Source organism: Mesoplodon densirostris, chromosome 1, assembly GCF_025265405.1.
Source record: "Mesoplodon densirostris isolate mMesDen1 chromosome 1, mMesDen1 primary haplotype, whole genome shotgun sequence".
In the NCBI taxonomy this organism is placed as follows: Eukaryota; Metazoa; Chordata; class Mammalia; order Artiodactyla; family Ziphiidae; genus Mesoplodon; species Mesoplodon densirostris.
Window position 1 is genome coordinate 174556433 of NC_082661.1, and position 27412 is coordinate 174583844.

The 27412-nt window shown below is 50.5% G+C and overlaps 1 protein-coding gene across 1 annotated transcript; it reads left to right on the forward strand.

Moving 5' to 3' along the window:
- Positions 1-22967: 22967 nt before the first annotated feature.
- On the forward strand, positions 22968-27044 carry ZNF503 (zinc finger protein 503). Its single transcript, XM_060111642.1, has 2 exons — positions 22968-23782; positions 24507-27044. The coding sequence occupies exons 1-2, from the start codon at positions 23471-23473 to the stop codon at positions 26136-26138; spliced, it is 1944 nt and encodes a 647-aa protein (XP_059967625.1). The 5' UTR covers positions 22968-23470; the 3' UTR covers positions 26139-27044.
- The last annotated feature ends 368 nt before the right edge of the window (positions 27045-27412 follow it).

A 27412-nucleotide genomic window follows, 5' to 3' on the forward strand; every position in this document is an offset into this window, starting at 1 on the left:
TTTATTGTTATTATTTACTATTATCATAATTATTATTATCATTATTAAGTCTCAGTGCCTCAGATTTCCCTTCTCTTTAGATCTTAAAAGGTTCTGTTGTTGTCTCTCTACTAAAATACAAACATTAGCAAGGAGTGGGGAAGTGAGCAGGTTTGAGGAAGGTGAGTGGGAAAGGGGCTTCTGCTTTTCTTCTGTGATTGTTTGCAACATGCAAATACTACGTTGTAATTAAAAACAAAGAGAGGAGGAGATTGGCGTGGAAAAGGCAGGGGAAAAAAAGAATTTACAAATGAAACTGCCATCTGCTGATTTCTTAGCATTATTTTCACAAATCCTGAAAATAGCAATGAGAAACCAATCTTATTCCCCAATTTGCCTGGAACTTGACAGATACTCTAAGTCCTTAGCTGGGCTCAGGAGCAAGGTCATCTCTGACTTGGGGAGAGGGCTCATATTGGACTTTTGAGAGGGAAAGGGATCCTTGACCAGAAGAACCTGTTCAACTTCATATTGTCCAGTGGGGAAGAAGGGAGCAGTGTCTAAGCCCCAACTACCCTTCCAGAATCCCAGCTTGGCCTGGAAAGTTTCTGCCACTTAGAGGTTGAGGAACCTCCCCCAACCTCAATTAAAATATATGGAACTAACCAGAGAAAGACAAATGTATGATATCGCTTATATGTGGAATCTAAAAAAAGTCTACAAATGAACTTATCTACAAAACTGAAATAGTTACAGATGTAGAAAATAAACTTATGGTTACTGGTGTGGGGGTAGGGAGGGATAAGTTGGGAGATTGGGATTGACATATACACACTACTATATATAAAATAGTTAACTAATAAGTACCTACTGTATAGCACAGGGAACTCTACTCAATACTCTGTAATGGCCTATATGGGAAAAGAATCTAAAAAAGCGTGGATATATGCATATGTATAACTCACTTTGACTCAATATGACTCACTTTGCTGTACACCTAAAACTAACACAACACTGTAAATCAATTATACCACAATAAAAATTAAAAAAGAAAAAGAATTATGAGACTTTCAGCATGTCACTTAAAAAAACATATAGAACTCAGAGAGTGACATTCTGATTCAGTAGGTGGTGCCGTAGCATCTCTATTTTTCTCAAGTACCTTCAAGTAATTAGGATTTGTGATCACCCAAATTCACTGCTTCATCTACTCCAGCTACTGATACGGAAACCAAGGCCTAGAGAGTAGAAAGGAATTACCCAAGGTCACCCAGCCAATGAGCAGCTGATCCCAGGCCAGAGCTGTGATCTTCTGAACAAAACATGATTCCTCCTATGTCCCAATAAGAACAGGATAAAGAGACGGGAGGAGTGCCAGAAAGATGCCATTTCACATCTAATCACTTCTTGTCACGTTGTAACCATTTTCCTCATGTGGAGCCCCACGCTGATGGATCAGAAATAACATTTTCAAAGTTATATCTGCAAGGAAATGGCTATTAATGTTCTTCCTCTCCTTTTAGAGTGCTGAGGAATACATATTAATTTTCTCTCTACTTATATTGCCTATTTGCAAATTGTATTCACTACCCAGTGCTCCAATTTGTCCTATCCCTGAAGAGATTAGGATGAATAAATGCATTCCTGGAAATAAAAGAAAAAATTTGTCACTGAGGTTTATTTTTATAATTATTTACAGGGATTATTTTAGAATATATGGGGGGCAATAATAATAATGTGCATACGAGGGTTCTGGCATGATTTACCAGTATTAATTTAGCGTCTCTTCCCACTTCTTCGAAAGGAATTCCAGCTCTCTCTACAGCTCTGAGCCAGGGGCAAAACAGCTGTCAGCTGCACCTGGCACCACCAGCACCCGAGGCTGAGGGTCAGATGAATGGCTGGTCAAGCCTTATAGTGGCCAGAGTCCTGGGTTCCAGACCTAGCTTTGCTACTAACCAGTTGGGTGCCCACGGAGACTCTTTCACTCCTAACATCTTCAGTTTCCTTAAATATACACTAACTGATCTAAGAAGCTATTTATTACTAAAATAAAAATACAAATAAGTATGTACAGCTCACCAAAATAAGGAGAGCAAATATACTCATTAGTAAATATTTAGTAAGCACGTACTATGTGTCAGCACTGCGCGTAGAATAAGGACCAAGACAGATACAGTCCTGACTCCCATGAGGTTTACATGGAAGACACAGGTAACAAGCAGATAAATAATATAAGTTCAAGTCTGTGAAATACATAATCTCAGATAGCGTTGACATGTGCTATGAAGACAAAAGCAGACAATGTGAGAGAGAGTCGGGGTGGAGATGCTAATTTAGATACAATGTCCAAAGTTTCTGCTAGAAGTTCAGAGCCTTTCTCCTGTGAAATCCTGGATGAGCAGAGCATGGGCCGGACCTCAGCCCCACTCACAATGCTTCTGTGATGCCCAAACCGCACAGCTTCAGACAGCTGTGGGGTGTTCTGGGAAGGCTTCTCTAAGGGGAGCAATAATTGAGCTGAAGTCTGAATAATAAGATGGAACCAGCCATGAGAAGACTGGGTTTTCCAGGCAGAGGGAGAAGGGTTTTCCAGGCAGAGGGAACAGCAAATGCAAAAGCTATGAGCGTTCTCTTAGTCTTGTGTTGTCGTGTTGTCACTCTGCTTGTGCTTGAGTGGTGAACTTGAATTCAAGTGCTTCCAAGGGTAGAGTCACCCCAGCCAGAAAGATGAGTATCCCAGGACAACTGCAACAGGCTTTGGATGGCTCCAGAGCACAGGTGGGCTGAGACCTCAAGATGCTGCAGCTGGAAGCAGAGACGTTCACAGGCACACAAAAGTTCTACAGCCCTATAAAGCATCTGCAATTTTCTTGGAGAAGAAAACACAGAAGAATCACTAACCTTGATACATGACCGCACTGGCACAGACTGTCACAGACACACAAATGCACACAAACACACACGTAAGTGCATACACAAGAGACACATGCCAATGCTAGAATCACGGGTTCCATCTCATGGCTACGATCTGAGCCCCGAACCCCAATCCGAGACACACCCTGGCCGCCCATCTACTACAATAGCTACTACTGGCCAGTAGAGAATGCAGACACTTTAGATTGTTGGTACTTGGAACCCAGAGGGTTTATAACTTTTCCTGAGGTACTGGAAATTCATTCATTCAATTCATTTATTCAAATATATGTATTGAGTGCTGGCTGTATGCTTGACACTACTCTGGGGACAGAGCAGTAAAGAAAACAAAGTTTCTACCCTTGTGGAGCTCACTTTCAGTAGGGGGATAGATAACAAACAAGTAAATACAGAGTATGTCAGGTGGTGCTAAGTGAGAGAACAATAAAGCAGAGAAGGGGGATAAAAAGTGCCAGGGGTAGATAGGGGGATCAAAAGGCCCCACTAAGAAAGGGATATTTAGGCCAAGACCTGTGGGAAGCAAGGGAGAACCAGGTGGATATCTAGGGGGAAAATGTTCCAGGCAGCCAGAACAGCAAGTGCAAAGGCCCTGAGGCAGGAGGTTGCTTTGCAGGTTTGGGAAACAGCAAAGATGTCAGAGTGGTTGGGGTGGAGTAAGCAACGGGGAGAATAATAGTAAATGAAATCATGGGGCAGAGTGTAGGGCGGTGATGGGGGGGCAGATCGTCTATCACCTGATGGGCTGAAGTTAGGACTTGGGCTTTCACTCCAAATGAGATGGAGAGGCTTGAGCAGAGGACCCATATTTTGTAAGTATTGTTCTGGCTGCTGTATTTAGAACAGACCAGGGACAGGAAAGGGCAGAAGCAGGGAGACCAAACAGTGGGCTATGGCAGGAATCCTGGAGACAGGGAACAACAGCCGGGTAGATCTTGAAGAGGGCATCAACAGAATTTCCTGATGGGTTTGACATGGAGAGTATGAGAAACACAGGAATCAAGGATAACTCCAAGATTTTGACCTGAGCAACTAGAAGGATGGAGCTGTCACACTGAAATGGATGAGCAGATTAGGGGAAGGGGGGAATCAGGGGATCATTAGACCTAAGACGTTTGATATGACTTTAAGACATATAAGTGGAAATGTCAAGGAGGAAGCTGAACATATGAAAGTGAAGGAAACAGATCCGTACCAGAGTTAGAAATTTCAGAGTCCTCAGCTTTCAGATGGCATTTAAAGCCACGAGAGACGATAAAAAAGATCTGAAGATTGGGCCCTAGAGCACTAACAGTCAGAGGTCAAGGAGAAGGGGAGGAACCACAGAGAGACTGAGAATGAGCAGCTAGAGAGGTAAGGAGAAACGAAAAGCAAGTCAGGCCCTAGAAACCAAGAAAAGAAAGTGATCAAAGAGATGGAGTTCCAACATAATGACCAATTCAGCCAAGGATCATCAGGGGATGTTGAAAGCATTGGGTGAACAGGAAATTCACATGGTCTCAAAGTATCCTCCCACAGATTGCCTATAAATTACAAAGGGAAAAACATACCTTTACAGTGAAGAGATCTGGCAGTCACAAACTACCCAAGAGCTCAAACTTAGCATCTCCAAGGGTGAGACAACCTGACAATACAGACCTCTGATGTGATACAATAGGAAGTACACACCACCCACATGCTATTCCTGCCAAAATGTTTGGCCAGAATCTACTCATGAGGAAACAGACAAGTCCAAAAAGTGGAACATCCTTCAAGACAACAGTTCTAACTTGGAAGGTATTATGCTTTGTGAAATAAATCAGACGAGAAAGACAAATATTTTATGTTATCACATATATGGAATCTAAAAAATAAAACTAGTGAATATAAAAGAAAAGAAACAGACTCACAGATATAAAAGAACAAACTAGTGGTTACCAGTGGGGAGAGGGAAGCAGGGAGGGGTAAGATAGAGGCTGGGAATTAAGAGGTACAAACTACTATGTATAAAACAAATAAGCTACAAGGATATATTGTATAGCTCAGGGAACACAGCCACTATTTTATAATAACTATAAGTGGAATATAATCTTTAAATTTGTGAATCACTATACTTACATAATATTGTAAATCAAGTATATCTCAATAAAAAGAGAGAGAGAGAGAGAGAGGGAGAGAGAGAGAATGGGACTAGACTGTCCAAAATGTCATATCATCAGGGGAAAAAAAGGGGGTAGGGAGGAATGTTCTAGATTAAAATAGACTAAAGAGACATGACAACCAAGTGCAATGCATGATCCTTTATTAGCTACTGGAACTGAGGAAAAAGCTAAAAAGACATTTTAGGGACAATTGGGAATATTTAAATTGGAGCCATTTGATGATATTACTGATGTTATTAAATTAACATTACTTTCCTCAGGTGTGCTAATTGTATTGTGGTTTCATAAGAGATGTTCTTTCCTTAGGAGATGCAAGCTGAAGAAATTAAGATAAACATCAAGATGTCTACAGCTTGCAAATGGTTCAAGGGGAAAAAAGTGTGTGTGTGTACATGCATGTGGAGGGGTACATGTTACATGGTAACATGTTAAGAGCTGAAGAGTCTAGGGGAAGGGACTTGGCCATTCATTATCCTGTTCTTTAAATTTCTTAAAAGTTTGAATTTTTAATAAATAAAATGTTGGAATAAAAGAAAGAAGGAGTGATTAACTTGTCCAGTGCTACTTGAGGTCAAGTAAATTGAGGACAGAGAATCCACCACTGGATTTAACAGGGAGGTCACTGGTGACCTTGCAGATGGGGAGAGTGCAGAAGAGGCAGGCAAGGGCCAGATCATAAAGAGCTATACAGGCCTAACCGTGACCACAGTAGGAGTAAAGTGGTGACGTTTGTGGTGGAGGGCAACTGGTCTCACAGTTGTGGGGAGGATGGATTGGGAGGGGGAGAGCAAGCACAGGAAAATGTCCTCACAGGCTCTGAAAGTGCAGCCCCACTCGCCATGAAGGGTGGTGAGGGCCTGAAGGGAGAGGTTGCAAAGAGACTGCAGCCCAATTGCCAAGACTTGATGCCTGTTTGGGAGTCAAGGATGAGGGAGCCAAGATGGTGCCATTCACCAAAATACCTGATAGGGAGGGGGCAGGGGGACTTGATGCATTTAAGTCTACATGCATTGCGCCCTCCTGAGGGACGCAGCAGATGGGACACCCTAGGATCAACATCAGCATGTGACAATAATGTAAATGCAGCATGTTGAGGACCTGGTGAATCATGCCCCCACAGCACTCTGTGCATCTGATATCTGAGCCAAGCCAGGACTTTGGGTGTGACAGTGACCTGGCGATGCCTTTGTTCATAAAGTCTCCTCGTCCTGGGGAGCCCCTATCCCAAACCTCTTCCAAGTGCTGCTCACCTTTCTGGCAAGCTTTCTCCAATGCTCCAGCTCTCTGCTCCGGAGTCTGAAACATCATTGTATAGCCTCTCCCACGTGCCTGGCATTAATGCCTGCTGTTTGGTGTTGTTATGTACATTTATTTCTGTCCCTGTCTTCCCAACTAGGTGATCAGTTCCTTGAATGTAGGGAACCCAGTTTGTATCTCAAAATATTCCCCGCCTTGCCCAGAATAGGCAGTCTATAAACTGGGAAGAAGAGAAGGACCGAGGGAGGAGGACGACAAAGGCCAACGCTTAATATTCCCCCTAAAAGCTCACCATGCTGACTCCCAGATGTGGGGACCACTTCTACCAGTGGCGGTGGAGTTCCTTACAGGCCACTGCTGCCAGCATCCCCAATTCCTGAGTTAGAACCCCCGGTAGGAAGCCTCCCTGAAACAGCCCACGGTGCTCTCTCCCAAAGCTGTTTGCAGTAAGTGACTCACGCAATTAAGAGTATCTACATAACAAAGCCTCACCAGGCTGCAGAGGTCACACAGACTGTGAAGTGTGTCTTTAGCGTGCAGGAAGAAGGTTCACTAATTACCAGTCATTTCCACCCCTCAAGAGCCTGTCAGCCTTTGAGATGCAGGGGATAAAAGAATCCCCAAATTCCCACCCCACACCAATCACTCCTCCCTCCCCAACCCTCCCCTGCACTTCAAACCTGTGACTAATAAAGTGCCAGGGATGGGCCTCTGCCCACCTGGCTCAGCGCCTGGAGGAAGGAAGGAGAGGAAAGAGGTTGCCTCTGATTGGGAGCATGTTTTAGTAAAAGGCAACTGGGAGGGGCAAGGGAGCAAAGAGAGGTCTAACGGCGCTGCTGCATCACCTCCGTTAAGCAAACAAAACTTGTATTGTTTTATTTCGATTTATAAAGGTGATAAATGTTTGCAATAGAAACTACAGGTAGGCAAGAAGAAAGCTAAAATCACTTGCGATCCCACCCCCTACGATGACCAGTGGTTGGTCACACCTTACAGCTTGCTTCCTAGGCGACATGTATTAAACATGGGTGTGTGTGCATGCTCCTGCTCTTTCATAAACCATTTTTTCATTTAATGAAATATTTCAAATGGCTTGCTCCATGAGCACACAAAAAGAAAGCTGGCAGGGATGCTGACCTGGGCTAGCAAAGAAGATGTGTTTGAGCATCAGAGCACAAGAGGGAGGCATTGCCAGAATTTCTGAAAGCTGAAGGAGGCCATTGTGAGGCAGGAAAGAGCCCTGACCTTTGGAATTCAAGTGACTTCCTCTCTACGAACCTCAGTTTCCTCATCTGTAAAATGGGAGTAACACTGCATGCCTTATAGGATTGTTGTGATGATTAAGGGAAATCTTCGTTGTAAAAGGACTATATGAGCATTGGACATTTTATTCCTCATTTTAATAGGCATTCATTCGTGGGACTTCCCTGGTGGTCTAGTGGTTAAGACTTCGTGCTTCCACTGCAGGGGGCACGGATTCGATCCCTGGTCCGGGAACTAAGATCCTGCATGTCACAAGTCATGGCCCAAAAAAAGTGTTCATTCGTGCCTTTTTTTTTTTTTCTTTACTTAGCCCTTGGCTAGTCTGTGTTGGGAATAAAAAGAAGGCATCTGGTTCAGCCCTAGAGGAGCTTAAAATCTAACTGGGAAGTTGAGCATACACATATGCAAACACAAAGTTAAACAATATGAATAGCTAATAAAAGATATCATCAATTAGTAGATAATTAAGTGCCAGATGAGTGGCACAGACAGCACTCCAGGGGTTCAGAGGTAAGAAAGAACCTGCCGGATAATAATAATAACCACTTCGAGCACCTTCTATATGCCAGGCACACACGAGCATTGTCTCATTTCATTTACCCACTGACCTATGAGGTAGGTACCATTATTACATCCATTTTGCACAGGAGGAAATTGAAACCTCAGAGAGGTTAAGAACCTTGCCCCAAGTCACACATCTAGGAAGTGTGGCGGTGTGGAACCAAGCAGCTGGACCCCAGGGCCCACCACACTGAAGCTTATGATCTACTCTGATGGAGGTGGGGGAGGGGGGAAGCCGAGCCCTGAGCTGAATGATACAAGAGGGAGCCTTAGAAGCAAAGATGGGGCTGAGGAGGATGGCCTGGTGTGAGGGAGAAGATCCCAGTCTGGCTTAATGGCTAGTCTGCACAAACAGTGGAAGCTTTCACGGTAAGATTGAAGGAGAGGAGCTAAGGCTTGTGAAACTTTTTTTTGGTAGAAAACAGGTCACCTAGAAGGGCTTGAGGCAACCGAAGGGCCAATCAAAGCAGTTTTGGGGAAGTGGGGCTGGGAGGAGACACCTTAGGAGGCTATTAGATGAAGGTGAGGAGGACTGAAGCTGGGGCAGAAGCACCCAGGGGTAGGTGGACAACCAGCCTTCCGAGAAAGCCCTCGTTCCTCTAGTTTTTCATCTCTGTGACATTTTGAGCTCATCTACGTTTCGTTCCCATTAGCTCCGGCCTCCTTTTGGCATGTTTACTAACTTCTTTCACACTCTGGTTCTGCAAGAAATAGCTCATTCATTCATTCCATCAGCTACCACGTCAAAGGGAGAATCAATCTGCACAAACCGGGGGTTAATTATCATTAAAAGGGAAGGAGGCTGAAGATGATGCTGATGATCCAGCAGAGCTGACCCTCCCCAGACTCCCCAACCCTCCCAGCCTCTCAAGCCCGGTGGGGGACCAGTGTCCCCATATCAGCCAGCTCCGCAGGCCAATACTGCCACTTCTTACCCCACACCCTACCATCCCTGCTGAAGGGGCTGGTCCCCCACCAGCGAATGGCAAAAAGACTCCCTTTTCTTCTGAAGAAGCAGTACGGGGAGACTGAAGACATGGCAAGGACTTTGGTTCTTCAAGCAAAACTTAAGAGAATGTGACAGAAGAACCACACGGTAGAAAGAAGGTTCAGTAGCAAAGGTGGGGACAAAGAAAGAAAAAGCTTTGAAAAGGTATTCATGTAACCAATATTTATTGATTATTGTTGATGTACATGGCAGACTCTGCAGGGAACAAAAGCAGGGTGACATCACTTGTGCCCTTAATGCTGTGGAAAAGGTGGCCGGGTGTGGGGGGAAGGAGGGAAGAAGTAGAGCTAGAAATAGAAAAAGAAAGAAAAAGTAGAATAAACACTGAACCCAGAGACATGAAGCATCCTGGCCAAAGTCAGGGGTTGGGGAGAGTGCAGGGCAGTGTGGAGGGGAAACCTCCTACCTCTTCCTTGATTCTACCCTATACTCACACACAAGACCTCAAACACTTCAGGCCACCACCTGCCCAAGGAAATGTAGCCCAGAGGCATTCCCATGCCATTGATTGCATTCCACAAACATCTTTTGAGCACTGCAAAGTGCCAAGCACTTAAGCTCTTGAACTCTGCTGAGAAGAATCAGAAGTGATTGTCATCTAAGGTGGTTGATTCGACAGTGTCCTTGATGCCTTAGAAACTTTAATCAGACATACCGAGCGGCACTGAGGCTTATGGGGACAGAAGACTAGAAATAAAAGGGAGAAATTCTGTACATTCCCCCACCAGATGGGGATAATCTTTCTTTTCTCACTGGGCTTTGTTAAGAGGTAAGTAATGTAAAGTTATGAGGCTACATAGAACAGTGTCCAAGACACAGTAGGTATTCTATAAAATCACCTGAACATTATGTTTTCTCACTCAATTCTGGCATGACTGACACTCATTACTGAATTTACCAGTTTTTCTGTTGAAATCGTTGCCTGGCTAGGTTGGAGGTATTCAGTCAGGCTGCTTGGTGTTGGGGTCCCCATCACTATTACCCATCCTAGGAGCCCATGGGCACAACTAAGAAGTAATCACCATCATGGGAATGTAAGTTGGTGCAGCCACTACAGAAAACAGTATGGAAGTTCCTCAGAAAACTAAAAATAGAGCTACCGTATGATTCTTCGTTCCCACTCCTGGGCATATACCCAGACAAAACTATAATTCAGGAAGATACATGCACCCCTATGTTCATAGCAGCACTATTCACAATAGCCAAGACATGGAAACAACCTAAATGTCCATCGACAGAGGAATAAATAAAGATGTGGTACATATATACAATGGAATATTACTGAGCCATAAAAAAGAACGAAATAATGCCATTTGCAGCAACATGGATGCAACTAGAGATTATCATACTAAATGAAGTAAGTCAGAAAGACAAATACCATATGATATCACTTATATGTGGAATCTAAAATATAGCACAAATGAACCTATCTATGAAACAGAAACAGAATCACGGACATAGAGAATAGACTTGTGGTTGCCAAGGGGGAGGCAGGGAGGGAGAGGGATGGACTAGGAGTTTGGGGTTAGCAGATGCAAACTATTACATTTAGAATGGGTAAACAACAAGGTCCTAATATATAGCACAGGGAACTATATCCAATCTCCTGGGATAAACCATAATGGAAAAGAATATAAAAAAAGAATGTATATATGTGTATAACTGAATCACTTTGCTGTACAGCAGAATTCTGAATAATTGTAAATCAACTATACTTCAATTTAAAAACATAAAGAAAAAAAAGAAGTAATCACCATCAGATCTGTTTAGAAGCCACCCAAAGAGCCAGGCTATGGCAAAACAACTGATATTCTTGGTTGCGAGTGATAGAAACTGGCTCTGGCTAACTTAAGCAAGAGAAGAAATCTATCAAAAGGATATCAGGAAGCTCCGAAAATAAGTAAGAGGACTAGAGACCCAGACTTGGGAAATGGACAAGAAAGGAGAGCTGGGAAATGGTGGTGTCGCTGGTCATGCTACTGCAACAGTCTGGTTAGGCCACTGCCTGAGCGGCTGCCATTATCACACTGGACATGGCAGCAACTGGCTAGTTGCTCCACTCTGCCTCCCCTAGAGAGTCAATGTCATTGCACTGGGCTCAATGCTGCTGCTGAGAAGGGCGTCCAATCCACCCCAACCCTCTGCTCACCTCTTGAGGAGCCTCAGCTGTAAGGGACAGGGAGGAGGATGTGGCCCCTTCAGCTTATATAGGTGGAAGCAGGTCCTATATTATAACAAGCAGGAAGCAGGATTCAGATGCTAGGTAGACAAAAGAGGTAACACTGAGGGTTAAGGGTATGACCAGACTTAACTCCAAGTTACTTTGGAAACCCGTACCTCAAGAACGTTTGAAGGCAAGACTCTAATAGGTTCTAAAACTGTTTTGGACCACTGTGTGGTATTCCAATAGTGGTAACACCAATGGAAATAAGGTTTGCCAAAGGGGACAGGTAAAGGATATGTTTGGCTGCAAATATAAAAACCCCCAGTTTCATTGACTTAAACAAATAGGGATTTTATTTTTCTAATATAACAAAAGTTTTGGAGGTGAATGATTGCTAGAAATGGCTCAGTGTCTCAGAGACATCAGGATTAAGTCTCTCTCTGCTATTCTCTTGGACTTTTCCTCATGGTCACAAAATAGCTGCTATGGCTCTGGATGTCATATCCAAGTCCATGGAAGGAAGAAGGGAGAAAGAAAGAAAAGGTCAAAACCAGCTGCACCATCTCCTTTGATCAAGAAAACAAGAACGTTTCCCAGCACTCCCCCTCCTTCTTTGCCACAGCCTTACTTCTCCTTGTGCTTCATTTGCCCAAACTGGGTCATGTGGCCATCCCTAATGGCAAGGATGATTGGCCTCCACCAATTTTGAACCACTGCTTAGGCAGGGCACACTGCTACAATATTAACATGAGGAAGAAGGAGGGAGGTGGATATTGGACCACTTATCTAAATTCTGGTATCAGATTTGGGCATTGCAGGATCAGAAGTTGGACACATGAGCATGGGGGACAAGGGCCTTCCAGGAAGAGGTGACAGAGGAGCAGAAAAACACAGAGCATGTAGAGAGAACACAAGATTTGGCTGGGGTGTAGGCAGCTGCACTTTTGGTAATCTATCCTATAGAAATAAAATCACTGATTGCAAGGATATAGACCAAAAAAATTGTACTAATGAAAAAATTCTGATAACAACCTATATGACCATCAACAGGGGAATGGCTGATTAAGTGGGGTATATCTACTCTATGGAACACAGACGGTCCTTGACTCACAACGGTTTGTCTTACGATTTTTCAACTTTACAATGGTGTGAAAGTGATAGGCATACAGTAGAAACCATATCTTGAATTTTGAATTTTCATTTTTTCCCAGGTTACTGATATGCAGTATGATACTCTCCTGATGCTGGGCAGCAGCAGTGAGCTGCCACTCCCAGTCAGCCACATGATCACAATGGGAAACAACCGATACATTACAACCATTCTGTACCTGTACAACCTTTCTGTCTTTTCACTTTCAGTACAGTATTCAGTAAATTACATGAGATATTCAACACTTTATTATAAAATAGACCTTGTATTAGGTGATTTTGCCCAACTGTAGGCTTATGTAAGTATTCTGAGCATGTTTAAGGTAGACTAGGCTAAGCTATGGTGTTCGGTAGATTAGGTGTATTAAATGCATTTTTAACTGGATGATACGTTCAACTTAAGATGGGTTTATCAGGTAACCCCATCATAAGTCAAAGAAGATTTGTACTATGCAGCTAAAAAACATGAAAAAATTAGCTCTCCATCTACAGACTCATTTTTTATTGGGAAAGAATGAGCAAGTTGCAGAGAACTCTAATATAATCATTTTTGTATAAACAAGCAATAACATAATAGCTCCATACATCTGAGTGTAATTTATATGAGCATGGTGAGCATGGAGAAAGGGATAGAAGTTACACCCCAGGCTGTTAACACTGGATATCTCAGGAGACAGGGTGGGAAATGAAAAGGAGATTGGTGAGATCATGTTTTTCTTTACGTATCTTTGAGTGCTTTACTGGTTGAAGTGAATATAGGTTTCTTCTATAAGTTTGGAATGCAACTTAACCAAAGCTGTTTAAAAGTAGTTTAGAACTAAATTACGAAGAGTCAAGTGTTACATGTGGCAGCGGGAAATCACTGAAGATTTGGGGGCAAAGGAATGATGGGATCAAGAAAATTAACCTGGCAGGAGGATGTATAATACATTAGAGGCAAGAGAGGCTGAGGATACACAGAATAATTAGAAGGTTTTTGCAGTAGCAGCTCAGCCAGAAGCTAATAAAGGACTGAACTATGATAGCAATAATATGTGAAGTGAGGAAAAGGGGGCCCAGGCTACAGCCTGGGGACACACATGCGTGGATGTCAGGAGTGGTCATGAGGGGGGTGTCTCCATTACATTGTGTCAACCAACAAACACATCTTGCACTTTGAAAATCAGAATAAATGGCTGGAAACCCAGTTTTTTTCCTTCTCCAACATCCTTGAACATTGACTTGTTTGATATTTACACCATATGACTCAAAATAATCATTATTTTTCCATAAGATTTGTGTTATCTCTTTTATTAAATTGAGAAAACATCTTGGGATGTGAGACAATAAAGAATACTTACTGGTAGTCCCCCAAAATGAAGTGAACCCCCAAAGTTATCATTCATTCAGCACAGCTGATGGTACTTATGAATGCCCTTTTCTTATTCATTCCTTGAAGGAACAGCCCCAGCCTCTGACCCCTCGGAGTTACCATCCAGTGAAGAGGAGAGGAAATGCTGTGTGGTAAGTGCTCTGAGAGACGGTTATACGGAAGCCCTAACCCAGTACCGGGGGGAGTGTACAGGAAAATGGTATGTAAGCTGAGACCTAAAGGCAAAGGAGCAGTGAGCCAGGTGAGAAGAAGGACAGAAGGTCACTCCAGATAGAAGGAAAAGCATTAGCAAGGTCCTGAGGTGGGAAGTTGTATGGCACATTTGAGTAACCAAAAGGCAGCATGGATGGCAGGAGCTCAGGATGAGGGGCAGTAGGAGACGGACAAAGGCAGAAGGGGGAGCTGAGGCAAATTAAACCTCAGAGACTTGCCAGTCATGGGTTCAACTTGATTCTAAGAACAATGTGAACCCAGAAGCAAAAGCAGAGGAGAAACATGATCTCATATGCTTTGTTGTTGTTGTTGTTTTTTAATATCACTCTGGCTTCTGAAGGGCTGAAGGGCTATGAGGAAACAAGCCATCGTGCTCAGTGGTCCAGTTTCCCCATCAGGCTGGGAGCTGCCCAGAAGTTCAGTTGAGCCCAGCCCCATTTATACCTTTCTCCTCTTCTGTGTGGGTCCCCCTCTTGCTCAGCAAGGCCTCAGCTGCAGATGGATGCAGTTAACAGGCCAGGGAACACTCGAATAAGGTAAGTAAAAGCTCAGCAAGATTCCCCCAGAATGGTGGGTTGGGATGCTGGGGATCTTTAGAAAAGAGGGATGAGGATATGGATGAGGACATGGGAGTGAGGCAAGGCCTATTTCTCCTCTTCATGTCTCCATTTCTTTATCTATAAAACAGGGTATTCATGGTACTTACCTCAGAGTTGCTGTTCTTAGCGTCTGGCACAAAGCAAACGTTCAAACAGTGTTAGCTTTTGTTTTTGACCTTCCTGAAAGACAGGTGGGATCCTAGGGCACGGATGTGTATTCCCTGCTGTCAGAGGGGCAACTGATTGGATCCTGGAGAATGTTTGAGAACCCCCTTGGTCAGGCAGGTCTCAGGACTACCAAAAGACCAAAGTTTGACAAAGTCTTACCTGAGCGTTTCGGCCAAGGTATGTGCTTGTGTTCCTATGATTTAAAAATCCTTAGATACAACTCTAGGTGGGGAAAAGAAGCTGCCCACTGCCCTCCTGCGAGACCCGGGTTGTACGCCAAGGCCTCGGGTCCCAGCCTGAGACCCAGGGGCCCAGCCAGCGGGGATGGAGCCTGGCGAGCTGGGGGCGGACCGGCGCCGCGGAGGGGCGGGACCGGCGCTGCCGCCCGCGGTCCCGCCCACGGCGGAAGTGCCGCCGGGCCCGCCCCTCCCTCCCGAGGCAGGTTCCCCTCGCCCTTCCCCCGCCTCGCTCTTCCCCGCGCAATTCGGCTCCTAGAGCTCGTTGGGCCAGGGCCTCAACACCAGTCCGAAGAGGAGGCCCCGGGTCTGAGTATCTGGCTGTCTCGGGTAATGCTCTCAGTCCCTCCCACTCCCCCGCCCTCGCTTCCATTCCTGCGTTACCGGCGCGGCAGCAGGCGCCGCGGGGGACCGCACAGGTAAAGACTCGGCTAGTGAGGGCGCAGGTGTGGACGGGCAGTGGAGAGGCTGATGGCACGTGCCCGGCTTTTTTCCAAAGCGACTGTATTGACAGTGGGGTTCGGAGAGGGCGGACGCAGACCTCAGGAGCGCAGCACAGCACTGGGGAGGCAGAGGGGGCGGGACTGAAGCCCCCAGAGCTTGGGGGCCGGGTCATTCGTGTCCCCGCGTCTTGCGCAGGCTTCGTTGTGCACGAGAGGTGGTGAGCTGGTTGGGTGGGGGGCGGTTCGAGGCGGCGGCACCGGACGGTTATCCCCCACCAGCTCCTCGAGGTGACTGGGGTCTGACAGTCGCCCCGCCCGGACGCTCAGTCTCAGGTTTGCAGAATGAAAATCAATAAAACCGATGCAATGGCAACGAACACGAAACACGTTGGGTTGTTATTGAGTTTGTTAAATTATTTTTATTTTATTTTTTTTACTTCTCGGAAAAGGTGGCTCTGATCAGAGCCTCGGAGACGGACGCAAAATGCCCCCTGGTCTCCCGGCAGTGGGTGGGACCCCCAAACCGCGCAAACTTCCTCGAGCGGCTGTGAGGGGTCCGGCGGCGGGAGGGGAGCCCCCGGTGCTCTGGGCTGCTGGATACGGCTTTCCTCCGCGCCTCATTGTCCGCACTTTCGGGCGCTGATCCCCCCCCTCCATTCGCGTTTCCCCAGTTCACCACCCCCACGCCCCAGGGGCCGCGCCTCCTCCCCTCCCCCGAGCTCTCCCCGGCGCTTTAAATAATGATATTTGCATGCAGGGAGCGATTCATAAATATGTCAGGGCCGGTGAAATATAGGCAACATTTCAAACTTTCTATTTAAAAAACATGAATTATGGCCGCGGAAAATGTGTTCCCATTTAAAGGCGATACGAAGTATTTGGTGTCTCGTCCCCAGGCCCATCCATCACGCAGACAATAAAGAGAGTTTTTCGCCCTGACACCCGCGATTTATGGGCGCCCTTCTCTGCCCTCATCACTCACCCGCCGCGGCCGGCGCGGCGACAGGCGCCGTGGAGAGACTGGCGGCCGCCCCCACCCCAGCCCCGCGCGCGCATTTTGCGCTCTCGTCAGCCCCCCAAGACCACCGCTCCCGAGGGGAAGCTCTTGCTCTGAGAGGCCGGCGGTGATGGTCTGGGCAGCCAAGTGGGAGCCGGAACCACACTCATCCTCTCACCTCCGCGCAAGCTTGTATCAAGGCTGGGTTGAGCGGGCCAGCAAGCGGCCTCGCGGGCCGGCTCGGCGTCCGGGCCTCGCCCGCCAAGCGCGGCACCGCGCGGGGAAGTTTGCAGGGCAGGCAGCGGGAGGTTATTTACGTGCGGTTTCGAGGTGAGGGGAGAGGGCTGGGCAGGGGGCTCTCCAGGGGGCTCCTTCTGCCCAGGGCAAGGCGAGTTGGTCCCAAGCTTTCTTGAACCCGGCTGGGCGCACGCTTCTGGGTAAAGCCTTTTCTGCAACTTTTACAAAGCCGCCTCCTCCCTGGTGCGATTCTCACAACCACATCCTGGGAGTCCGCGGCACCTTGGAAACTATTTTTACGGACAGAGGCCGAGGAGTTGGCGAGAAATAAGGAAGGGGAGGCGCCTTCCTTCTCGTTTCGCCGCGGACCAAGCTCAGACACCCGGTGCCCTCTTCGCCCACCGCCCCACTTTGCGCGCGCTGTCCTCTCAAAGGTACCACCGAATCTCTGCTGCAAACTTGCTTCGTAGAAAGTTCGAGCTTCATCTGCCGTGGAATTTGCTTTCAGTTTTCGCCCCGGACGGACTCGGCCCGGCGGGCGACTGCCAGGCACTGCCGGGCAGCGAGAGGCTGCTCGGCCTAAGCGCGCTGATAGTCCAGCCTCCCTCGGAGGCCAGACCTGCCAACTTATGAGCACGAGGAGCCATCTCGTGTCCCATGCTGGGCCGATGCGTCTCAGTACACGGGAACCGGGAGCCGTTTCCTGCTGGACGAACGCGAGCTGGATTTATTCGGATACAGACAGCGCAACCCGCAGCCAGAGAAATTATGTCGATTCTAAAAATGACAAGGTTGAATTTATTAGATTAAGATTCATGTGTAAGTGCAGGGAGATGAAAATTATACAAACAGCTCCACGTCCAGTGTGAACGGAAGATTGCTTCCGGCTTCAAGGGCATGTAACATAACATCTGAATATTTAGATATGTAGAGTGATATAAAATATTATTAAATTCTCGGTGTGTGCACATATAGTTAAGATGGAAAAATTCTAGAGCAAGTGTCATTTTACAGCCCCTGCTTGGGTGTAATCTGGGCTCGAGACAGTACTTATGTCCAAATAACCACCCAGCAAATATATCCTATAGCCAGAGTGAGTTCTGCATCGTTGAGGTGTGCGGTATGTGTACCTCTTTAAATATCCGCGGCGTGGCATAAGTGAAATAAATACATTTAAGAAAAGCAGGCGCGCAGATAATTAAGCCACTGCACCTCTACAATATTTCTGGGTAAGGAAATAACCATTCCTACTAGGTCGGCTGTGGAAAGTGCACACAAATGGGGGGCTTTCGGGACTGCGCGGTAGGGGCCACGGGTTCTGCAGCTCCGGGCGCCGAGCACTCTGAGGTGGGCTCTATTCCATATCTGCTGCCTCGGACCCTGGCGTGACTATTGGGAGAGGCTCGGCCCCGACAGCCAACACTGCTGGGCCTTGGGGGTTCTCCCCCCTACACACATTGAGAGGGAGACTTTCCGAGGCGCTGAGCCCAGCATTTAAGGTACTAAGGCCTGAGATCCTGCGGGCAGCCGCTCCCCCTCAGACACTTCAACCACCCCTCAATCCCGGCTCCACCAGGCCAGAGCAGTGACCATTTGGGCCTATCGGTTTGGAACAAGAGCGCAGAAAAGGGTGGATCGCGCTTGATTCCGAAGCATCCCAAAGCTCAAAGCAGGAGGCCACCGGGAAGAAGGCCATGATTTCACACCCGTGAGGAATCCAGGCCCCACCCGGGCCTCCGAACACCAGTTGAGGCTATAGAAGCAGTTATCTGGGTGTATTTACTTATGAAATGTTAGCCACCCCCTCACATACTCAGGGCCGAGGCCCAGATGCCCCGTGGGTCTCCCTCGCATATTTGCAAAGCCCAGGCAGCGCCACCAGCTAGGTCAGTGACGTTGCAGCTGTGAAATTCCAAGATCAAATACTAATTCCAGAATAGGGAGCTTGCGACCGTCCACCCATCTCACTGTCCTGGTCTCTCTTTTTTTCTCACCCCTCCATACGCACCCAATCCTTAAACAGGTGTAGAGCTTCTGAGAACCCCTGAGTGGGGAGAAATTAGGAAGGACTTGGTCCTGAGTTCCTGGGAATTGCACACACTCCTAAGGCAGCCCTGCCGCAGAGAAGTAACCCGGGCCCTGAGAATGCCCTGTTCAGCGAGTGTGGTTGCGCTGAAGTGGTATATACGGTATACTGAGAGAAGGGAGAGAGGATAGGAAATATTCCCTGGCTAGTAGAAAAAGTATAAATGAAGAGGGGGGAAAGGAAGAAAACGGGTAGGGGGCCAAGAAAGAAGTGGGAGAGGAAACAAAAACGAGTAGGGGTGGGGGGGTGGGGAAGAACCAGGCGAAACGAGCCGAGAAGAGTGCAGGCCTTGGCGAGGCCCAAGGACCAGGCCAGGCTGTGGTCCTGGCAAGCCTGGTACCACCCCCCTGGTCCCAGAAGAGGCAAGGGCCGTCCGGCACCGTCCCCCACCAGCCCATCGAATCTGGGCCCGGCTCCCAGTCCGGAGGGGCGGGCCTGGGTCCAGCGGCCTCCGCTCGCCCTTTCTCTCCCAGCTCCCGGGGGACCACGAGGCGGGGCGGGAGGGAGGGAGGGGGTGCCCCAAGGGGCGCGCGCCAGTCCGGGACTGTTTGGGCGCTCTGGGCCAGGCTTTCCAGCTCGCCGGGCCTGACCTGTCAGGCGGATTATCTTCGAGGGAGATTAATAGGGGAGGCGGGCTGCAATAATAATCGTTTTGTTTGATGTGACAACTCTGATAGGCGTTGATTTACTTACAAACTGATAGGCTTTTAATTGAGCGCCTCCGCCGAGCCCGAGATGAAAGGGAAGCGGCGGTGAAAGGCGGCCCGCCTGCCCTCCGGCCTCAATACTGATTAGCCATCTCGACAGTGAATAGTTCAAGGCATTTTCAAACTTTTCTCCTCAGCTCTCTCCCCTTCCTTCTCCTCCCACCCCCTCCTCAAATATCTGCCATGCCCACTCCTTTTTTAGAGAAAACAAATCATTTCCATTGTGTGCAAATAAAATCTGCAGGACATCCAGGCCAGTCGCCGCTGGGGGTTGGCGGCATTAGACCTAGGAATTAATAACTCCCTCACCCCCACGGCCTGCGCGGCCTCCGGGGATTTGGCCTCCCTCTCGAGATGGGCAGGCTCCGACGCTGGCGCCTACCAAAAGCCCCGGGCGCGCAGACCCCTAGGCGCCCCCGTGCGCTCGGACCTTCGGAGTCGGATTTTGTGAAGAGCGAATGCACGAGGACTGAGACCCACGCCCGCGCTACACCGCGCAGGCCCGCGAGCGTGTGCGACCACACCGCGGCACGCCCATTCCGGGGGACGCGGGGGCCACTCTCTGGTTCCCCCAGCAGCTGGGCGTAAAAAGAGAGCTGCTGGAATTACAGGAGAGGGAATGGACTGAGTCTGGAGACTGCAGGGCGAGGCGTAGGGAGGGCGCGGTCACCTGCATCTCTGGCCGACGCCCCCAGCATTCAGTGTCCGGGCCTCACCGGGAGGCCGCTGCGACACGGGGCCCAGGGCTGGGAGATCTACAGTTGATCGGGGCCAACAACCAACAGCCATGCACCCAATGACACAGACATACACCAACAGACGCGCAGGATACAGGCGGCCTCACAGTGTCTGCCCTGCAGAGACAACTTAGAATCGTCCCGTCCTCAGAAACGGGCACTGGGACTCGCTCCCCAAAGATTATTCAGACAACCTTCACAACCTCGCTTGTGGCCTCACCACCGTCTCACGGACTCACCTTCCTCCGTTGTCGCACAGGCAGACACTCCAAAGCCCCTTGAATTTAGGTGTGTTATTACACCTAAACACGCTCACATACACCGACAAACTCCCCATATACACAGCACCTCACTCCCCTCTTCTCCAAATTATCTTTAGACAAGTTACCATCTCATGAAGTCTACCAACCTAAAGAATCAAGGGATAAGATTAAAACGCATAAAAAGAATGCCTACGAGAAAATTCTAAAACTCACCCCCAGAAAGTTCTCGGTACCTGTTCGGAGTGGGAGACAGAGACAAAAATGAGGGAGAGAGGAATGGGGTGGTGAGAGAGGAGAGGGCGAGCACGCCGAGGGCAGGTCCCAGACCCGACTTCCGCGCCTACGGGGATCAGGGCCGGCTGAGCATGAGTGGAAACCGGGTCTCCAGGCCCGGCCCCCGCCCCCGCGCGGGTACAGACTGGCTCCAGGCTCCCCAGCGCTCCCAGCACCACCATTTATCAAAAGGACTTGACAACAAAAGAAGAGCCAGGGCGGAAAAGTGGGGGAGGGGATATTCAAAGTATTCCAAGTCCTTCCTACGAAGGGGATGTGTCCTCCTCTCACCCGCTTCCAGTTTCTGCGAGTTTTTGGAGGTGACCCCCGAACTCGCTCCGGACGCTCCCAAAGCCCTGACAACTCACACAGCGGCACAGGCATTCATTACACACTTCTGCACTCAGATCCAGGTACACGGAGGCACGCACAGCGCCTCCCCTCTTCCTTCCAAACAGCCAGAGTGACGGTGCAAATCGAGGAGAACGCGGCAGTCCCGCTCCGCTTCCCTGGAAGAGCCGGTGTTCCCACAGGCAGCTGCCCCCTCTCTCCCTCTCACTCCGTCTCTCCGCTCTCCCCGTGCCGGTCAGTCCCGGCTCGGCGTTCCAATAAATTCGAGCGAGCAGCCCGGAGTAACCCCGGCTACCAAGACTGCGGGGATGGCGCGGCGTGAGGGAGGGTGGAGAGGGGGCCTGAGTGAGCCTGAAACGTTATCTTGTGCAAGGACCCTTGGTCAGGCCTCTTCTTCGCAGTCTCTCAGCCCTAGCCACGATGGGGGGCGGGTGTCAAAGAACTGAGGCGTGAGGGAGGGTGGAGAGGGGGCCTGAGTGAGCCTGAAACGTTATCTTGGGCGTACCCCACCATTGACCTCCAGGACTCAAGGTTACGTTGGTGGTGTGGCTCTTAGAAAGAAGTCTCCCAGTTTGGAGTCGGGTCACCACGGAGGGCGGGGTCCGCGGCAGGCCGGCAGCCTGAAGACTGCACACTACACGCCCTGAAGGGACTACCCTGGCGTGTGGGCTGGGCGGAGAGGGGACGACTCTCCCGTGTTAGACGTCGCCACCGCCCGTCTCGGATACCCTGTGCCGCCCGGAACTCCGCGGCCCCAAAGGACCGGAATTCCCCAGGGGTGGAAGGTTGTATCTCTCTCTCCGATATTGAGAGCAGCGAGGTGCACACCCCAGGCCAGCGCACCCCTCTCAGCGCCCTGGGCGCACCTGCGCACTTTACTCTCACTATTCATTTTCCTGACACTGAGCGCCTCTTTCTCCTCTTTCATTCTTTTTCTTAGAGCCCCCGCCTCTCATCCCAGGAGGCTGCTCCTCTTTCCCCCTCCTCCAGTTCCCTCAGTCTCTTCCTTCCTCTCCGTCTCTCTCTCCCTCTCTCTTTTTGCCTTCCAGTCGCACCCGCCTTGTAATCAGCAACAAAAGCTGACATAAATCACCGTCGGATTGACAAGAGCTGACAAATAACTGATTGATTGCGGTCGAGGAACATTGACAATTGATGGAGGGGTGGAGATGCCCAAAGAACGGGGCGGGGGGGTGGGTAGAAGAGAGGGTAGCAGGGGAGAGTAAGAATGGGGGGGGCCGAGTGTGAAACAGAGGAAACATGTGACCCCCGCTCCTGCCCCAATCTGCGCATCCCCGGGCGTCACGTGGCCGGGAAGGGCGGGGAGCCTAGCACACCAAGCGGAGACAGGCCTCCACCGCCTCCGCTGCCCACCCAGCTTCTGGTTTCTCCGCCGCCGAATCTCGAGAAATCAAAGCGGGCGGGCGGACTTCCTCCAACACCCGCTCCCCACCTCTCCTTACCCAGGCGGCCGCACCGCAAGAGATTTCAATTACCACTGAGGAGCAGGAGGAGAGAATATTTGGTGTGCGGGCCCTCTGTGCGGCCGAGTTGACAGTCCGGCTGTTGTCCAGACTCCCGCCAGTGCTCCTTCTGAACACCCCCAAACTGTTCCTCACACACACTCTCCTGCAAAAGAAGGTTTCAGTTTATTCTCCAGCTGGGGAAAGGACGGACGACGAGGAAGAAAAAAGAGGGAGGCGGCAGACAGCAAACGTAGAATAAATGTCCAGCTCGTCCTCCGAGCGAAATCAGGGGAGGGACACGCAGGGGGAGCGGCGAAGAGGGAGCTGCCCATTAAAACCAGCGCTGAGAGTCCTGGCTGCGGCGGCGGCGGCGGCGGCGGCGGCGGCGCGGGACGCGTCACATCCCCTTGACCCTCCAATCACCTCGGGCTCCCATTTGATTGGAAGGCGGCAAAGGCTTTAATCTCCCCCTCGGTGCAGCTGCTTTTGAAGTGAGTTTCCTCGCCAGAGCTCAGGCTGGACAGGCAGCGGCTCACATCGTGGAGAGCAGCGCAGGCGCTAGCGCCGGGCCGCGAGTGCGCAGCGCAGGGGCACAGCCCGAGGCGGACACCGCGAGCCACTCGGCACTCCCGCAGTCGGGCCGGCTCCTCCCGCTCGGCCACGGCTCCGCTGCGGGCCACCCAGGATTATTCGCTTCTGGCTCCAGGCGCCGAGAAGGCGCTCTGGGCGCCCGTGATCGCCGCGCCAGCTCCTCCTCCTCCTCCTGCTGCTCCTGCTCCTGCTCCCCCGGCGAGCGCACAGCCCCGAGCCCGCCCCGCGCCTCCAGGAGCCCTCCCCCCGCTGCTCCCATGCGCGCGGGTGGGTCATGAGCACAGCGCCCTCGCTTTCTGCCTTAAGAAGCAGTAAGCACAGCGGCGGCGGCAGCGGCAGCGGCAGTGCGGACCCTGCCTGGACCAGCGCGCTCTCTGGAAATAGCTCCGGCTCCGGCCCCGGCCCAGGCTCGTCCCCGGCCGGCAGCACCAAGCCTTTTGTGCACGCCGTGCCCCCCTCTGACCCTCTCCGCCAGGCTAACCGCTTGCCCATCAAGGTGCTGAAGATGCTGACGGCACGGACTGGCCACATTTTGCACCCCGAGTACTTGCAGCCCCTGCCTTCTACTCCCGTCAGCCCCATAGAGGTAAGGACCCTATCCCTGGATCGCGCTGGGACCACCACCCTGGCTGCCCCTTCACAGGATTTCTTTCTCTCGGGATCGGGAGGGGGGGGAATGAAAGGCGGGGTGTCGGAGTGATTCAGCTCCGGGATGAGAGGAGAGGATAGTGCTCCCGCACCTTAAAACTAGGGCGGAAAGAGGGGAGGAGGTAGAATGAGGTGTGAATGCTAGAAGACAAGGCAGCCGAAACTTGTTTCTCCCTTTGGTATTAAAGCCCCTACCCCGACCCAAGTCCGCTCATTCGCAGCCTGGAAGATAGGAGCCCGGGAGCCCAAAATACGGTTCCAAAGTCCCAGTTCTCCGGTTCTCCAGAAGCTGGTGTTTGCACACAGCCTCTAAGGCGCCAACCACCCGAACCCTTACTCGAATTAGGGGTGTGTGTGGGTGCGTGGGGTTACAGTTCTGGGTCAAAGAGTCAGAAACCAAAACATTTTGCAATTTTTTTTAAATACAGTTATCGCTTAGAGAGGACAGGAAAGATCCTGATGGCGGGCGGGGGGGAGTGCTGTGGCCTTTCTCAAGAGCGAGAATGTGTATGTGTAGAAGGGGTGTCGCCTAGAATTGCGCCTTGGGGCTGGGAGGATCTTTGCGGGTCTTGGCGGAGGTGCGTTTGAAACCTAGAAGCCAAGATTCTAAAGGGTTTCCCCTTCTTTCTTTGTGCCCCCCCCACCACGTCTGACCCCCGCAGCTTGATGCCAAGAAGAGTCCGCTGGCGCTGTTGGCCCAAACATGCTCGCAGATCGGGAAGCCCGACCCCTCGCCCTCGTCCAAACTCTCCTCGGTCGCCTCCAACGGGGGAGGCGCGGGCGGTGCCGGCGGCGGCGCCGGGGGCGACAAGGACTCAAAGTCGGGCCCCCTCAAGATGAGCGACATCGGCGTGGAGGACAAGTCGAGTTTCAAGCCGTACTCCAAACCCGGCTCGGATAAGAAGGAGCCGGGAGGCGGCGGCGGCGGCGGAGGCGGGGGCGGCGGGGGCGGCGGCGGGGGGGTTTCGGCGGAGAAGTCAGGATTCCGGGTACCGAGCGCCACCTGCCAGCCATTCACGCCCAGGACAGGCAGCCCAAGCTCCAGCGCCTCGGCCTGCTCGCCAGGAGGCATGCTGCCTTCGGCCGGGGGCGGCCCGGAGGGCAAGGACGACAAGAAGGACCCCGAGGCGGGCGGCGGTGGTGGCGGCAGCAAGGGCTCCGGGGGCGCCTCGGCCGAAGGGGGACCTACGGGGTTGGCGCACGGCCGGATTAGCTGTGGCGGCGGGATTAATGTGGACGTGAACCAGCACCCAGATGGGGGTCCCGGGGGCAAGGCTCTAGGCTCTGACTGTGGCGGCTCATCGGGCTCCGGCTCCGGCCCCAGCGCGCCCACCTCCTCCTCGGTGTTGGGCTCTGGGCTGGTGGCGCCCGTGTCGCCCTACAAGCCGGGCCAGACAGTGTTTCCTCTGCCTCCCGCGGGCATGACCTACCCAGGCAGCCTGGCTGGGGCCTACGCCGGCTACCCGCCCCAGTTCCTGCCACACGGGGTGGCGCTCGACCCCACCAAGCCGGGCAGCCTGGTGGGGGCGCAGCTGGCGGCGGCCGCGGCGGGCTCTCTGGGCTGCAGTAAGCCCGCCGGCTCGAGCCCCTTGGCCGGAGCGTCGCCGCCGTCCGTGATGACAGCCAGTTTGTGCCGGGACCCGTACTGCCTCAGCTATCACTGCGCCAGCCACCTGGCTGGGGCGGCGGCAGCCAGCGCGTCGTGCGCTCACGATCCAGCCGCGGCGGCTGCGGCTCTCAAGTCCGGATACCCGCTGGTGTACCCGACGCACCCTCTGCACGGCGTGCACTCATCGCTAACCGCTGCCGCGGCTGCCGGCGCCACACCGCCCTCTCTGGCCGGCCACCCCCTCTACCCCTACGGCTTCATGCTCCCTAACGACCCACTCCCCCACATCTGCAACTGGGTGTCGGCCAACGGGCCTTGCGACAAGCGCTTCGCTACGTCCGAAGAGCTGCTGAGCCACTTGCGGACCCATACGGCCTTCCCCGGGACAGACAAACTGCTGTCGGGCTACCCCAGCTCTTCGTCTCTTGCCAGCGCTGCAGCGGCCGCCATGGCTTGCCACATGCACATCCCCACGTCGGGCGCCCCGGGCAGCCCCGGGACGCTGGCGCTGCGCAGCCCTCACCACGCGCTGGGACTCAGCAGCCGCTACCACCCCTACTCCAAGAGCCCGCTCCCCACGCCCGGCGCTCCCGTGCCCGTGCCCGCCGCCACCGGACCCTACTACTCCCCCTACGCCCTCTACGGACAGAGACTGACCACGGCCTCCGCGCTGGGGTACCAGTGAGGACGGTCGGGAGGGCTGTCGAGGGAAAGAAAAGAACTGGGGGGTGGGGAAGAGCCGAGGGAGGAGCGGGAACAGGGCAGAGGCTACTGTCACCGCGCGTGGGGATCACCCGGGCCAGAAAAGGAAAAAATATATATATACCGTATCTATCTACCCGAAACAGCGACCGAGACCCGGTGGGAAACTCACTCCCCTTTTCCCCACCTCTCCCCACCCAAACTTTATAAAAGTTGAAAAAATATCATTTGACTTTTTATAGAAAAAGAAGGAAAAAATAATTGAGAAAGTGTTCATCTGAGGACTGCATCGGTGGACACTGGTATTTATTTATGTTAGCTCCAAGCGGACCCGTGGTTCAAAAGTGCATTACTTAGTTTGAGCTCCGTAGGTAAAAAGGAAGAGGGGGAAAAAATTAAAACTTGAGGGTAAAAATGTGGAAGACAAACCCTCCCGTCCCTTGTAGATTATAAATAAATACAAAACCTCCACAGAACTAGAGGTCTTCTCTTTAATGTTACTTTAAAATTGCTATGATTGTATTGTACGTTCTTATTTAATGTCTGATTGAAACAAATTTACCTGCATGTTTGTTACAAAAAATGAAAAAAACAAAACAAGTCACAATTTGTCAGCTCTGATTTCAAATTGCAATTATTTTTAAGGTGTATACCATCGAAAGAGAATGGATATTTTTTTGTATGTAGTCTGGAAGATAAAAAAAAAAGAAAAAACAGTTCTATTCCAAAACCTCATTTGCCTTATTTTGTTCTTTAAAAGGAACACTTAACTATTTTTAATTTTTAAGTCCACCCGCTGAGAAGGGGACAAGTAAGGTTTACGTCATGTACTAAAATAATAGACAATGTATCGCTTTAAAGATTAAAATTCCGTATATTTGATGTATTAAAGGGTTTTACTTCTTATTATTATCATCTTTTTTTATTTTTGGTTAAAGAGAAAGAGGAGCAAGGCAGTTTCGGCCTCAGTGGGTTCCCTCATGGCTACTCATTCTTCCCAGGACTGTGGCCGCATTTCCGATTGTTTGGTTCTGATTTTCAGGAAGAGGCAAAGGCTTCAGACGGGCTGGCCAGTCGTGGGGTTGGCCTTGGGGAAAATATTTTTAAAGGAGATTTCACAATTTGGAAAGATAGTGTCCTTAGCTATCGCTAATTTCGTTTTTAATTTTTCTCCCAGCAGCTGGTTTGTTAAAAGTGAAAGAAAAGAAAAGGATTTAAAATTTTTTCCCTACTGAGATTTTCGGGAGTTTGGGTTTC